Raw genomic sequence first — 16,803 nt, 5'->3', positions numbered from 1 at the left:
TTTTTCATAAAAGTCACACTCAGGGCCTATTCCCTATCTGATTCTCTAGGCTAGTGGTCCCTTTTTGTCTGGCCATGAATAGTGAGTGGGACCTCATGTTCACCGGGTAGCAAGTTCCGGCGCTAATAGAAGTTGCTTACTTTCCTAGTAGCGAAGGAGAGGGCAGGGCTTTTTTCGTGGAGAGGAGCGGAAAGCCACTTGACTGTAAGGAGAGGACAGGTACTCTTTCTGTCTTACTTTAACAAGTAAGCAAGCAAACTACCTTCACGGGTAAGGATCATCTACCCTATGAAAACTCATAGCCTTGATAGTGGTCTAAGGCAAGAAAGTATGATCCGTCACGTGTGCCAAGGAGATGGCGACAACTTTTCATGAAAGGGGAAGACTAATTTTGAAAATAAAATAAATTAAAATGGAATCTGATTTGTGGTGACGCCACGTAGGCAGGACTAGACTTTTCTTTTATTTATATATATGATATGATTGCTTTCATTAGAGACATAAATGATATAAATACTTTTAAGTACGTACAATTTAACCACGATCAAAAGTTTTGAAGTAAATATTTCTTATGCCAACAAAGTAGAAATAATATTCCAACAATTTCAGTTTTCATATTTTAAGATAAGCAAAGTAAATGTATTTTTATCCAATATTTTATTATATTGTGATATACAAAAAAAAAAAAAAAGGAGTGGAACTATGGTTGTGGTGTGTTTTAGATAAAAATAAATAGTATTTTATTACACTATTTAATGAGATCAATTGATTCTCTAACCAAATATATTGATAATCCGTTAAATTTGTCAGTATATTTTATCTTGACACTTGAATTATGACTTGTTCCAATAAATGTATGATGAGGTATTTCTATTAAACATTTTTTGCTCATTTTTTCCTTTAAATTTTTTTTTATTCATATTCATAAATGTCTATTAGGTAGTTAAGTTAACCACATAACATAAAATTGAATATATATACTTGAGGTTTACCACTTTTTGAGGCTAGTGTCTGAAAATAAATGAAGTGATATATTTTATATTCAACATATGAAAAATTGTACTTAAAAATTTATTACTTAATTAAATATTTGTGTCTAACATAATAGTACAACGAATATTAGATTATGTGATCTTTTAATACTAGTTATGACAACTTGAATAAGCTATAAGTTATTGTTTAATATATATATATATATATATGATATGATATATTATAAACTAAAGCTTATGTGCTTCCCCCTTGGAAGAAAAATAAAGTACGAGGAGCATTCAATGACATTTTTATATATATATAAAAAAAATAAAATTCTTTAGGTTGAATAGGAAACACACTTTGTACATATTTTGTTTAACATATTTTATGTTCTTTGTAAGCTTACTGGATATGTCTTAAATTATATTTATAAGTGTTTAATAATATTTTACAAATATATTAATTTTCAATACTTTGAGGTAAATAAGATGGACAATCATAATGGGTGTTATACTTTGCAGTAAATTGTCTTTCCTATTCCTATATTAATATATTAATTATCAATACTTTGGTTTAGCATATTTTATGGTTTTATATATATATATATATATATCATTGAATGCTCCTCGTACTTTCTTATTAAAGGACAAATATATATGTACCAAAATTATTAATCGTAAGATTTTTCTTCCAAGGGGGAAGCACATAAGCTTTAGTTTATAATATATAATATATGTACCATTTAGTCTAGTTGATGATAAATAATTATTTCGGTAGTTTCGTAGTCAATCCTTGAAGAACAATTATGAAGCCGTGTGATGTGAATTGAAATCCTCTTTTGCGTTCAAACTCACATGAAATTGCACACAATCATACAAGTAATATAGGATGTAAGTCCAAATATTGTATTCATAGAGACTTGTTAGATCGATTGATCGTCCACTTTAAATTATCATTTCAACTACTCAGAAAGAAATAAATAATTTTGAATTTCTTACTATACTAATATTTAACTACGAAAGACAATCAAAATTATAACAAGTTAAGAATACTTTTATTTTTAATCAAGGAAGAAAAAGGTAAAGGGTCATGGGAAATTGACAATCCAGTTGACCTATCCAATTGTACACTCATTTGTTTCTTTGCTTGTTTTGAGTTTCTAGTTACAGATTGATATCATTTATTGAGTATCTTGTCGATAATTCTAAGACTACTTAATTATCCCTAACGCTTATATTTCTTTGGTCGTCGATCAATAGAGGTGTTTGTATATTTTTTTCTGTATCAACTAAACAAGGATAACGTGTACATGCCTGTACATGTTAGCAAATCGATTCCCTCTTCCTATAAAGTTCATGATCAGGCTCTACTTTTTTTTATTATGTTGGCAAATTTCCTCTTTCGAGTCCAATTTATGAGCCATAAATAGTATTCGATAGTTGGACAGAAAATCAAATAATTAGGCTAAAAATAAGTAACTAACTCAATTATAAAAATTCTTAATAAGAATTACGATTGTTAAACTATCCCACAGTCCTAGAACTAAAAAGTTTAGTCATTCATGATTCGATTATAAAACACAGAATTCATGAATAGCATGTGTTCAATGAAGAATAATAAATAATACAAAGAAAACCTAAAAAAAAAAAAATCGTTCTTCACCTTTTCTCTGCATGCTCTGTGTGCTAACCCTTCAAAAATCGTGTTTGAGATGTATATATAGATTATCCAAAAGTCCTCGGACGAAAATACTTTCAATTAAATGAAATACAAAGTTCTACGCAACTTTGACTTGCCGCGTCGTGGTGGCTTTAAAGATGCCCTTTGTAAATTGTCTTGGTGTTTATTCTTGAAGCTTGGTCTTGCACTCGGACGGGATCCAGGTTGATTTGCATGGCTTCTCTTCAAACTTCGAAGTTCGAAGATCTATTATATTTATTTTTGGCTCAAATTAATATCTTTATTTTCGTCCTACACATTAAAAAAAAACATCCAACATAAGTATAATACATGAAATCAATGCTCAAAGAGATATCAAAGGTACTAAATATGAGGCAAATTATAGCTAAAAATATAATATTTTGGCATCACATTGATAACGCTCGAATATCCTGTTGACCTTTTTTCATAATTAAAAATAAATAAATTGTTCAAATTTTAAGAGAGTTATTAATTTTTTTTTTTCAATTTTTGCCCGTGATTTTTCTTTTAGGTGATAATTTCAAGAGAGTTAATTGTTCATATTTATAATTTAACTTTGAATTATTTATATTTTCAAGAATAGTTTGAGAATAACTAAAAGGGCGAAAATAGAAAGTGATATTTATTTTATATCCTAAACTTTTTTTCTAAATAAATATGCATTACTTTAACAATTTACTTATTTTGAAGCGGAGAAAATAAGCACGAAATCTTGTATCTAGTACCAGAGAGAAAAATATAAATGTCGTTCACATTAATAAAATTTTCTGAAAATCCACATTTCACCACCTGATACACAATGTGTCTATCTATGCGAACTTTTTTGTCAACACCAATATCTACTTTGACCTTTTGCAATTGAGCTACCCAACACCTCATTATTCTAAATTTAAAGTTTGTGTATGATACTTAATACATATTATTTATGTTATTAGTTAATACTTTAAGAATCCATATATATGTACGTGGACCACGAGATCCATATATCACATTATTCAAATTAAAAAATGGATAAAGAAAAAAAAAAAGTATATTAACACGTCGCATCATCATATATACTCCCTATGCCCCTAATTACTTGTCCACTTTTGATTTGTCATACCTATAAAGAAAACAATGATTGACATAACGAGTTTATCATTTTACCCCTATTAATTATGAAGTAGATGTTGGGTTCAGTGAATTCAGATAGTTCTTTTCTTTTTCTTTTCATCTTAATTATTTCTGATTTGCTAATCTGAATAGAGGAGACAACAATAGATGAATTAAATACTTAAGCTTTTTATGAAGTTCTACTTTTTCAAATTAATTAATTAAGGATATAATAGGTAAAAAAAAATTGTCATTTCTTAATTTGTCAAATTAAACAAATAATTAGGAATAATTAAAAAATAAAAAATGGACAAGTAACGAGGAATAGAGGGAGTATATATATATATACTGGTCAATCATAGGGGTCCAAATCAAACACATGGAGATACATGAAAAATCAAAAAGAGCGTTTTTTGCTTCATTCTGTCATACAACTTTAATCCACTTTCATGCAACTACGTGGAAGCTCACTTTCAAGTACCCATTCCTACTTGATCATCAATAATTCAACTATATATATATGCTAGTTCCCTCAAACTTCACTTCCATATTAATTTTTTGAGTGACAAATTTAAAATGGAAGATGATCAAGAAAGTAAGAATAATATCGACATGTATAGAGGAGTAAGGAAGAGAAAATGGGGGAAATGGGTATCTGAGATACGCGAACCAGGAAAGAAAACTCGAATATGGTTGGGGAGTTATGAGACAGCAGAAATGGCTGCTGCAGCTTATGATGTTGCTGCATTTCATCTAAAAGGTGAGAGACCAAACTTAAGGCTCAATTTCCCTGAATTAATACATACATTCCCAAAACCCTCAAGTTCAAGACCTGAAGATGTACAAATGGCAGCTCATGAAGCGGCAATGAGGTTCAAACGGCCAATTGATGATCATCCAGACAACTGTGGTGCAGGCCCGGTGAGAGTAGGTCTCTCACCGAGTCAAATTCAGGCGATTAATGAATCCCCGTTGGACTCCCCAAAAATGTGGATGGAGTTTGCCGGGGCTTTATTACCTGTTAGAGAATACACTTGTCCCTCCTCTTCTTTTGAGGATCATCAGTGGGATGAAATCCAATACCATCATGATTCCATTTGGGATTTTTAATTTCCATATATATGCCTCAACCCCTTTAATTAGTATATTTTAGACAAAATTATTGGGGGCGAACAAAAGGAATTTTATGCCATTATATTCTTTTAAATTTTTGTTTAATAGAGATTCTTCAGTAGAATAAATGTTACTAATCTTGAGACAATTACGTCCATGAAGATGGTAAAAAATAGAAGATAATGGTGGAGCTTTCAATTTTATTTTGCTTTTTCTATAGCCTTTAATATTTCTTTCCCTTGTAAATCTATATCTATTTACGAGATTTTGCGACATTACTTAGTTTATGTCCCAAAAAATCACATAGACAAGTATTTCACTTGAGATGGTAAATTTTTCACGGTAAATTTTTCACAATTCTACAATTTTACAAGGGTAGTATATTGTATTAAATGATATATGGACATCGTACAAAATAACTTTCAACATCACCAACCATACGAGAACAATAAAATTATTAAACAAAAATCATGATTGACCGTTCAGAGCAAAAAATAAGTACAATCTCATTAGCACGCTACGGAGGAAAAATCAGGAGTAAACACATGCCGACAAAACAAGAAAAAAAAAGGTGGGAGAAATATGTAGAATCTCATTGCTCAAAGTGATGCACCAGGACAATGAAAGTTTCTGTTTTTTTTTTTTTGTTTGTATATAGGCCTTCGTATAGGATAGGATTTTCATTCCTCTCACCAAATCTAGAACCCTTAGAAATCAATCGTCCTCTAGACCGACACAATGTTTCATTAGAATTCATAATGACCATTCATCCCAAATACAAACATTCAACAATCATGGCACTTCTGCCAAATAACTTTATTAGTTAAATTACCTTCCATAATAGGGATATTTCAAAGTCATCAATTGATTTGGGAAATTGTGTTTAAAATAACGTTAAGTCTTCATGATAGATTTCATTTTCCTCCTAAAATGAACGAGTTGTCCTCAATGCCCCTTGTTAGCTATTGCAGGAATTGATGAGGGCTCAGGAAGTGAAGCAAACTCGACCAAAGATTTAAGTCATTGACTCATTCACAGGGAAAACTTCTTCCAAAATATCACTTTAGACATCAAGTATAATAAAGCTCATCACAGGAAATAATATGTTCATATACATATCCTATCATGTAGATTGCAATTACGAGGGTTCAATGCAGGCTTGTAGTACATGCACATAACACCCTAGGTAGTTTGAAAATAACCTTTATAGTCAACAGTATGTTTAAAAAGAGACATACCTTAAATTTCGTTTAAAGGTCCCTAAGCACTCTAAAAACGTAATGTTTAACGCTAGTTCTACAATCAATATGATGATAATATTTAGAACTTTAATCAAATTCTATGAGTTTCCCGTCCTTCTAGAACAAAGTTTATGTTATAATAACTTTGAGAATCACCCAACAATGACAATAACCTTCCATAGTCTACACAAGTCCCAATCATTCCTCTAGCAGTTGCAACTAATTAGGGACTTACCTCATGAATAATCCTCAAGAAATCCTCCAAAAAATGATCTCAAATTAACTCCTAGAATCTATGGGTTAGGATGAGGATTTGTGTCACAACCCTGACCCGCAGTGAGTGGCACCCACACTAACCCCCGGTGTGAGAACCAACTAACTACTAACACACCATCCATAAGCATTCCAAAATAACAAGTTTCAAAAAGGGAAGACAAGTTTTATAATTTCAAAATCAAGTTCTCCTATAGGCATAAGTCATTATCATCAAACATCCGCGGAAGGAAACCCCCTATAACCTGAAAGTCGTAGTACCCAAACACTAGCTGTCTAGAATAAGGGTATGAAATCCCCTATAACCTGAAAGTCATAGTACCCAAACACTAGTTGTCTGGAATAAGTGTATGAAACCCCAAAACTTAAGAAAACCTAACTATAAAGGTCTAGTCTGACGTGATGGACTAAGAAAATGAGAGGAATCCATGGCAGCCCAAAAGAAATATCTCACCCTTGGATTCAAATATCACTCGTCTCACAATTGAGGTCTCTAAGCATCCGTCTTAATATGCCCTATACTCGATAAAAAAAGAAGCAAGTGTAGTATAAGTACATAAGCACAATGTACTTGTAAGATCATTTACTAGTTTCGGTATATGAAATATGAACAGAGAACTACAACTTAGTAAAATAGATAACATACAATTATAAACGCAAGTACAACATACCACATATTCCCCGTCCTTACCATGAGTTTGTATGCATAATAAGCAAAAACAACCACTACACAATAAGCTAACCTAATTGTCTCACATAACCCATATACAAACTATTAGTGTATCAGTGTGGTACCTAAACCAATCATATATGGATATCCCCGTACCAAACATGGTATTCGAGCCAATCGTTAGTACATGCTATAATTGGTATCTGAACCAACCATGGGGATATCATGTACCATACATGGTACCCGATCCAACCATCAAACACACATCATAATCACAACCACAACCACAATGAATAGCAATCACACTTGTACACCCAAGTAAAACATATTCATTGAATGTGACTAACTATCCTTATCATTTCAAAACATGTTCAATATTTTCCCTAATCATATATTATCCATGCAATACAAAAGAAGCAGTTAACAGACACATACAATATAAATGGGAAAACAAACAACCTGTCACCATAAAAAAATCCATTAGGTCATGAGGGCACCAATTACCCAATATGCGAACCTTGTTTCTTTATTACCAACTAAAAGTTTTACTAATGCAGAAATAATATTAAATTAAGCAACTAGCTCATACAAATGTAGAATAAACAAGTTAAAATCAAACTACCCAAATACCAAGTGACACCAGTACAAGAGTATCTACGAATACAAAATAAATCTAAAAACTACAACTTTCTAGAAGGAAATAAGATAGAAAATAAAGAAGTCTCTAGAATCTAGTAGTGTTGAAGAGAACATAACCCACCCTAAATTCCAACAATCACTGATAACGCTCAAATTACTCACAAAATAAGTTAATGAGTAAGCAATCATTATCAATATAAAATATCCCACAAGAGAGTCGGAGTCGAATCCCATAAGCAACAATTTATCGTTAATCAAAAAGACAAAAGATTACAAGCTACTAAATTGAATCTAAACTACCAATACACAATTATCAAAATAAGAGTGGTTTAAGATACAAAATTTTAATTGGATAAAGATCTAACCAAGCAAGGGATAATTGGGAATCGGGAAATTTGGAAGTTAATCATCCTTTAAACGATTCATTACAACTCAACACATGCTAATTCAATCATAGGTAGGCTAGGTCATCATTAAAAATAAAAATCTTCTTTCGATCTTATTGTGCTATATCATGTAATCTTCTTTTAGTCTCAATCATGTAATTCAACAAAACAACCTACTACCTTAATATAGACCTCTCTTTCAAGCAAGTCTAGCATTTAACAATGAAAGTCTAACTCTCTCTTTCGAGAAAACTTAATTAAGAGTTAAAGCTAACATTCAATTATCAATCTAATCATCCATTTCAAAAATTCTCTCTCTAGCAATCCACAAAGATCCAAGCTTAATTTGAGCGTGCACTTTTAAATGATAAATGAAATCGTGATAATTAGACTAAACTCATTTCATGAATAAGAAGCAGTAATCAATTACTAAAGCAATAGAATGAGAAATCAAACACCCACATGATTTGTTTATTTATAGCACAAAACCTCAATTTCAAATAGCAATTACACCCACAATTCATGTAATACAAAGCAAGAGAGAGAAGATAGGATAATAAATATTACTCCCTCAATTTAAAAAATAATGGTCTCCTTTTCTTTTTAGCCAGTTTAAAAAAGAATGACCTCTTTCTTTTTTGGTAATATTTTAATTTCAGCTTTCCACGTGGCATGTTTAAGGCCACAAGATTAAATGGCAATTTTGTACATTTGACATAACTTTAATTTAGGACCACAAGATTCAAAAGCCTTCTTTATTTTCTTAAACTCTGTGTCAAGTCAAACTAGGTCATTCTTTTATAAACGAAGGGAGTGCTGTTAAGAACATAATCTGCAATCCAAAAGATAAATTGTGAGACAACACGCCTTCAAAGTCCCAACCCAAAATATGAACTCTAGAAGTTTTCTCTCTACAATATTCTAAGATGAGATATAATCTAAATTAGGAGTGGAGTTGTAACACCTTAGAAATGTGAAAGACGAAATGAAAGGGCAAAATATGATGTTAGCACTGAGGCAGTGACTACGAGTCCTTTCTACGATTGTAGGAAGTTCCACGGGCAGTGGGAAGGGAGTCGTAGACTTGGAGATGAATTTTTGGAATTTCAACTTTTTGAAGTTAGACCTACGAATGAAAAGGACGAGCTGTAGAAAATTGGACGAGTCGTAGATGGGTTTCGTAGGGGTAATCTAGGCTTGGTGAATTTTTTGGGTTAAAGTTAAGGTCTAAGGATAGGTCTACAAAACGTAGAAAGTTCGATAGTTGATAACACTCAACTAAATTTCATCTAATTCTAAGTGTAGGTGGTCGCAATCAAGTATAAACCAAACGAAGAGTTGGGGTCGATCCCACGGGGAGTGATATGGTAGAGAATTTGATTACGAAGTGAAAGGAATGTTCTAATCGATTGTAGAAGTAGACATTTTTGAAACAATTAAAGTAAATGGCAGGGGTTTGAAAATTAATGTCAATTGGGGGGGGGGGATTAGAGTGAACAATCAACAACTATGAACACACATGGGTAATCAAGTCGAGAGGGATCCTTGGGAGTGTGATCAATTGAAAGCCAATTTCACAATATGGATGATTTTTATTTACTAAAAGTTGTTGAATCTTAATGGGTAGGCTAGTATTTAGGTGTAATAGCCATTTCTCAATAAACTATTACGAATCAAGCGAGTTCTCTCGAACCACGAAAAGCATAACACAAATAAACAACCTAATACCTCAATTAATCTATTCTTTCAAGCTAGATTGGTAAGATTGAATTTAGACCCACTTTCTCAAGACAAGTCTACAATAAACCAATCACTAAAATTGTCAATTAATAGTTTTAACTCCTTTCTCAAGGAAACTTAGAATACTAGGCTAGAATTATATTTGCACCTACAACTCATCAATTAAAACTCAACTACTAATTGACCCACTTCAAATCAACAATTAAATCAGTAAATACTAACACCCATAAGCTAATTGAAGCATTCAATCACATAATCACACCTCCAAGATGAGGGTTTTAGCCACACATAATAAAGAGCAAGAAATAGTTACCATTTATGTTTTCCGTCAGCTTGGCTAACAATCCACAAGTCTTCAAAATGTTTGAAAATGAATTCAAAATCAAATAAATCCTAAATCTCTACTTAAAAACTTAAAGAACAGTGTTAGGGATAAAAAAACCCAAAGATAAACAATATGGGAACTCTCAAAAACTTCAGAACTCTTGAAATCTCTTTCTAAAATCGCATTTATACGCTTCTAGATTTTCAGTTTTGGAGCCACTCGGTGGAGTAAGTCGAGCTTCACTGACCAAGTCGGCGACTCATTGAGTGCTCCTTTCCATCGCCTTCTTCGCTTGGCTGTTCCACACTTCTCTTATGTGACTTTAGGCGATCAAAACTTTTGGAGCTTCACGGAATTACCCTTTCTATTGCTGAGTTGATTTTGTCCATGGGCTGGCCTGCAGGAACTTTTGGCAAGATGAAGAGTCACTCGGCGGCGCTTTGGAAAGCATGAGACTTGATGTTCTTTATCTTTTTCAGTTTTTTTCGCTTTTCTTTTCCCGGTAATGTCCTTGGCTTGCTCTTTTACCTTCATTGCGGCAAATTAGCATTTAAACATTAGTTTAGAGCATAGAATAAGGGTTGAAGACATTAAAACTCTAGATATTAAGCCCTAAATGAGTCGAAATTCCCAACTCATCAACACCCCAAACTTAAACTTTTGCTTGTCCTCAAGTAAAACACAAGATCAATCAGTTCAACAAAAATGTCTACAAATAGTGCTACTTAAGACTCAACATGAATGTACATGAAGTGTAATCTACCCATGCAATGTTCAATTGGGCACTACAAGTTTTAAACAGTGACTAGCCATCATAAAAAAGAACTCAAGCTCACAATGCTTGCTTCAAATGCAAATTCAACCTCAACGACAATATTCGAATGTCCTCACATCACGAATGATTCCATGCTCACACAAAGGTCATCAAAATTTCAGAATTAAAGAATCAAAAGCAACTCTCACACTCTCAAAGATAAACACATCCATGATTCTACCCATAGGCTCGCCCTTATTTTCCAATCAACATGACATTAAGCTTAATCAAGATCACAAAGGTCTTTCAAAAGCTTGTAACTGGGGTAAGGGTAAAGGTATGATTATTTTGTCGTAGTGACTTCCACTTTCATAAAGCATGGTCTGCATTTCATATTTTTTCCCTTTCTTTCACTCCTTTTAATTTTCACAATCCACCCTATGTTCTTTTGAGCATGATTCATTGGATATCCCGATCTTTCATCATTTGCACAAAATTTATTGCAACATTCTTTTTATTTTTCAATCTTTTTCTTCTCTTCTCTCTTTTTTAATATGGAGGGGTTCCATCTTTTTCAACACAATCCATCAATGGAAATTTTTTAGAAACTTCTTGACTTTCCTCCTTTTTCACCAAATCACTACCTTAGGCTTTTGGCCTAAGTTGGCTATTCAAACAGACCAATGTTTCATGAAGGTTTTAGGTGATGAGGAAAAGAGATCAAAAGAGTTCATGTTTCATCTTATGAAAAAGTTAGGCTCAAATAGTGCCAAGGTAAGCTCACACTCTCACAAGGTCGTCACAAAGAAGTATACTAGCAATTTGGTTCACTCTCCAAAAATTTCACCTAAGATCATCTCTATCATTCGCCTACATTAGTCGATTGGACTAACCGGGAAAGTTCTAGGTATTACCAAGCACATATTTCAAGGGAATCTTACTACACATGACATTCAACACAATCATCAATCAAGATTCTACAATTTTAGCTCGCGTGCAACGATCATCACAAGATTCATTTCAACAACCAGCCAGTCACAATGAGATGCTAAGAGTTCACACATGACTTATGAAACTCAAATTTGGCTCATTCAAATTGCACAAACATATCGTTCAATCAAGAGCACTATTCAAGTCAGCAGTATTAATCATAACCAATAATCAAATATGCAAGAGAACAACCACATCCACACACATCAAGAGGTGAAATTTTACATTTGGATAAAAAACCATCCAACATTCACATTAAAAACCAAAAAGCCATAATCACACAAAGTAAGCATAATTGACTATCAAATATCAAACAATCACAAAAACAACCCAAAAGAGGCAAGTATGAAAATACCTCACCCCGCCAAACAACACTAATAATTGTCCTCAATGTAACATAATTGACTATAAAACTAAAGGGAGTCAAGATCCCCTGTCAGGCTAAGCCTGAGGTGTACACTGCACACCCGGGACTCTCTCAACCTAGGCATCAGTGCCAAGCTCATCTCCATCTTTAGCTCCACTAGAGCCCACCATCAATGTATCCCGAAGAGAGGCCTCCATAGTTTTTTGTACCATCGTGCCCTCTAGGTTTTCCAGGTCATCATATACTGCTGCATCTCATGTACCAAGTTCCTCCTCATCAGTCTCGGGAGCATAAGACTCGGCATCCTCATCAGCCATAACAACATCTCCGGTCATAGTAGCCAGAGGGATCTCTGAAATGGCTAAAACTCTGTACTTGGGACATCGGGAAGGTCCACTGTATCGAAAATCATTGACGGATTTAAGCTTATCCACATCACATCTCAGGCTAGAAACATTGGTTCTCAAAGCCGTCACATCATCAAATTGGCGTCCACTCTGCTCACATGCCTTCACTCTCCCCGTGAGGGCGTCTATTGCCAAGCCATGCACGGTGATCAGTTCCTAATGCTCTCTCAACTCACCCTGAATAAGATCTAAGGCAACATCAATGGCCCTCTTAATCATACCAGGGACAACAACCTCTACCCGAGAGGCACGTACATTAGAAGATTGGGCTAGATGGCCCATTTTGAATAACATAGACTGGGTCAATGGGGGCCGGGAAGCAGCAATAGTAGAAGTAGTAGCAGCAACAGAAGTAGAAGGGACAATAGTAGAAGTGTCAGGGGTACCTGAAGGCTCACCGGCCTAAGTAGGAAGGGTGGTATCTATCTGTAGCATCTCCACATCAACAATTGGGGAAGTATCCACCAGTGCAATTCTCCTCCTCTCACCTCGTCCCTAGTGTACTCGGCCTCGATCCTCCAGGTGTCAGTAAAGGAAGTGGGAGTCACTTCCATATCCGTCTTCTCCATCAATGGCACTCGAGCACGCAACACAGTTCTGTGATCAACATCGGGAAGAAAGTGAGGTATGAATCTATTTGTCCCTTATGGCCATCTCTTGCTCAATAATTAGTCCGAGATTCAGTCTATCACGGTTAATGATGCACCCCAACAAAGCCGCCTTAGAATGCCGGAGTATGGACTCATTCTGTGAAGGCATCACAGTGCTGCTAATAAATACGAACCAATACCAGGCAACCACATTCAAGTCCTTTTTCTCTATCTAAACTCCTGGCTCGATCTATGTCGGTGTGATGTCGGAGAGAAAAGGAGCCAACCACCCATTTAAATAATCCAGGGTCTTCTTCTGTATCTGATCCACTAAGTAGTGGATCACATTCATTGTACACTCTTGCACCTCATTAATGTCGGTGCTGCTGCATTTTACCTTCTTACCAAGCACCATCACATGATCAATCGGTGCGAATAAGCTGGACTTGTTTTTACCCTTAGGCACCAACTTCCCATATTCAACATAAAATTATCGGACCCACGAAGGTATGTATGCTCCTCGGGGCGTGGTAAATATCTCAAACTTGTGGAACTTGATGGTGTTCCCCACTTTAGGGTATCTGTCCACCACTCTATCTGTAGACAACCACTTCTCCTCTAAGATAGTCCTCAACCAAGTAACTTTAATATGTTCAACGATTGAGGTGGAGATGCTTATACCAGAGGTACTGGAGGTACCTGCTCAACCGTCTATGCTAGAGTTTTATGAGGTGTAGGAGTCACCGGTATCATGGCAGGATCATGTAGCACTTTAGAGTGCAACTCAGCTCTCCTCTTTTGCAAGTTCTAGTCATCCTCCGGGTTGGATACGGAGAGTGACGATCTAGACCTCGAGTTACTCTCACTGTTAGACTCTGAGGTGGTGAGGTAGGTGTCATATATGCCCATGCTGTCGGAGCAATCCTCAGTTGGATGTTGTACTGTAGACCCCTTACCCTTTTCTGCATGCTTCCACGCTATCGGAGCAAGTTTTTCTTATGTAGCTCATGAGGGCGCATCACCCTCGTTTATCATTTTTCCCCACGCTCTCTTCTGTGGGTGTTGATTTCTTCTTGGAACCTTAGGCCTGGCCATACCTGCAAAATAACATAGAAAAACCAATACATTAGAAACAATTCAAAAATTATATCAAAGTGTAAAATCTGCATAGTCAATACACATACGAAGAGAACCATCTTTCTTTCTAACAAACAAAACTGGAGCACCCTATGGAGAGATACTCGATCGGATGAAACCCTTATCCAATAAATCTTTCAATTGTTCTTTCAACTTTTACTGACGCCATTTGGCCTGCATCATTTCATGATGCAGACACAGATAACCAGGATCAACATCCAGTGTCTCGTTGATCCATTTGAGCACTCAGAGTTAGTTGATGAGCCTCCTTGCTATTTGGAGGACTCTTTTTATCATTTGTTGTAGTATTTCAGTTCTTAAGATAATCGGAGGTCTTGTCCCAACATCCCTCTTTGTTTTAGAGGCTTCATAGACGAGTATTTATAGTTCTTTAGTCTTTCCATTTTCAGTTGTATACGTTAAGACTTGAGTTGCCATTTTGGCTAATTTAATATTTCTTTAAGATTTTGCATGAGTTGTCCTTTGAGACTGTTTCTTGTTATTTAAGTCTTCCATTATGAATTAAGCCAGGCCAAGGGTTCACTTGTGGTCATCAATGGTTCTCGAGTGCCTGTCCCACCCAGGGTGTAGGCTAGGGGCGGGTGAAAAACTTGGTATCAAAGCACAAAGTTCAAGAGTCCTAGGGAGTCTATGAAACCGTGTCTGTAGAGTCCTGATTATCGGTGTGAAGTGCACCACATCTATAACTAGGAGGCTGCGACATTTACGAACATCCTCACTTTTTTCACATTCATTTCATGCGATAGAGTTCATCTCTATAAAGTCTCTTTCTAGCTCGTGCTTGCGCATGTCTTTCAGTTAATGATGCCTCCACAAAGAGCTGTTAGAGGTCGTCCTGCTAGGTGGAATATCGAGGAACAAAGGGTATCCAATGCACCTGAAGTGAAAACCAAAGGAGAGGTCACCAATGCTGAATTTTGGGAAGCAATCCGAATGCTAAGTCAAGTTGTGACCAACAAAGTTGGGCAACAAAGAGGGGCTCGACAAGAAGAGACTGATACTTTGAGGATCCGTGAGTTCTTCAGGATGAATCCTCCAAGCTTCATAGGTTCAAGCACTACTGAGGATCTAGAGATTTTATTGAGGAACTGAAAAAGGTATTTGATGTTATGCACGTCATTGATGCTGAGCGAGTGAAACTAGCTGCATAGCTACTGAAGAATGTTGCTAGGACTTGGTTTGACTGGTGGAAGAAGGGTAGGGCTGATGATGTATCGATTTTGAGTTGGGTTATGCTTGAGGAGGCTTTCTTGGGGCGATTCTTTCCCCGAGAACTGAGAGAAGCCAAGGTACCAAAATTCCTTACCCTTAAGCAGGATTCACTAAGTGTTCATGAGTAAAGCTTGAAGTTTACCCAACATTACCGATATACTTCAGAGATGGTTGTAGATATGAGGAGCACGATGAGTTTATTTATGGCTAGGATTTCACGTCTATCAAGCAAAGAGGGCAAGGTAGCTATACTAATTAGGGATATGGATATAGCAAGGTTGATGGTTTATGTGCAGCAGGTTGAGGGAGAGAAGCTGAGAGATAGAAAAGAGTTTAGAAACAAGAAGGCTAAGACATGGAGTGAGTCCGGGCAGCAAAGAAATAATGTGAACGGTTCATCCTTTCAGCAAAAGCAAAATGGACCTGCTCCATCATCTGCTAGTGCACCTGCATCCAGAAACAAAGGTGAGTATAATGGTCAAAATTCGTAGAACTTTAGAGTTAGACCTACACAGTCTCAGAGTAGTAAGGCACAAGGAGGTAACTGGGCTCCTGCATATGCTAAGCGTGGATAAACCACCTAGGTAAGTGTCCCAATGGCTCCACAAGTTGCTTCAAGTGTGGACAAGAGGGTCACTTCATGAAAGAGTGCCCTAAGAACTGGCAAGGTAATGGGAATCAAGGCAATATGGCCCAATCTTCATCAGTTGCTCCACCATACAGGGCAGCACCTAGAGGATCTTGTTTCGGTACTGGTGGAGGATTAAACCGCCTTTATGCAAAATTAGTCGTCAAGAGCCAGAGAATTCTCCAGATGTTGTCACTGGTATGATCAAAGCCTTTACTCTTGATTTTTATGCTTTGCTAGACCTAGGAGAAAGTTTATCTTTTGTGACTCTTTATGTTGCAATGAATTTTGATATCCTCCCTAAGAAACTTTGTGAGCCCTTTTGTGTTTCTACACCTGTTGGGGAGTCTATTCTAGCTAAGCGAGTATATAGTGATTGTGTCATTTCCATCAATCACAAGAGCACCATGGCTGATTTAGTTGAGTTAGACATGGTTGATTTTGATGTCATTCTAGGTATGGATTGTCTTCATGCTTGTTATGCCTCCATTTATTGTAGAACTCGAGTTGTTAGGTTCCAAATTCCTAATGAGCCAGTTATA

At 35.6% G+C, this 16,803-nt stretch overlaps 2 protein-coding genes across 2 annotated transcripts; both read left to right on the top strand.

The window, feature by feature from the left end:
- Positions 1–4,344: 4,344 nt before the first annotated feature.
- On the top strand, positions 4,345–4,878 carry LOC125829394 (ethylene-responsive transcription factor ERF022-like). The gene has a single exon (XM_049508619.1). The coding sequence runs from the start codon at positions 4,345–4,347 to the stop codon at positions 4,876–4,878; it is 534 nt and encodes a 177-aa protein (XP_049364576.1).
- An 8,366-nt stretch (positions 4,879–13,244) lies between these two features.
- LOC125829384 (uncharacterized) lies at positions 13,245–16,208 on the top strand. The gene is made up of 4 exons (XM_049508609.1): positions 13,245–13,298; positions 15,220–15,433; positions 15,799–16,019; positions 16,125–16,208. The coding sequence occupies exons 1-4, from the start codon at positions 13,245–13,247 to the stop codon at positions 16,206–16,208; spliced, it is 573 nt and encodes a 190-aa protein (XP_049364566.1).
- The last annotated feature ends 595 nt before the right edge of the window (positions 16,209–16,803 follow it).

This window comes from Solanum verrucosum, unplaced genomic scaffold (assembly GCF_900185275.1).
Source record: "Solanum verrucosum unplaced genomic scaffold, falcon-dt-bn FXZP01000044.1, whole genome shotgun sequence".
In the NCBI taxonomy this organism is placed as follows: Eukaryota; Viridiplantae; Streptophyta; class Magnoliopsida; order Solanales; family Solanaceae; genus Solanum; species Solanum verrucosum.
Note: the sequence above shows the minus strand (reverse complement) of the source record. Positions and strands in the feature narration are given on the sequence as shown.

Coding starts and splice junctions, on each gene's coding strand:
- LOC125829394 (XM_049508619.1), top strand. CDS start 4,345: ATGGAAGATGATCAAGAAAGTAAGAATAATATCGACATGTATAGAGGA.
- LOC125829384 (XM_049508609.1), top strand. CDS start 13,245: ATGGCACTCGAGCACGCAACACAGTTCTGTGATCAACATCGGGAAGAA. Junction 13,299..15,219: donor AACATCGGGAAGAAAGTGAG/GTATGAATCTAT, acceptor CATGTCTTTCAG/TTAATGATGCCTCCACAAAG. Junction 16,020..16,124: donor CCGGGCAGCAAAGAAATAAT/GTGAACGGTTCA, acceptor CAAAATTCGTAG/AACTTTAGAGTTAGACCTAC.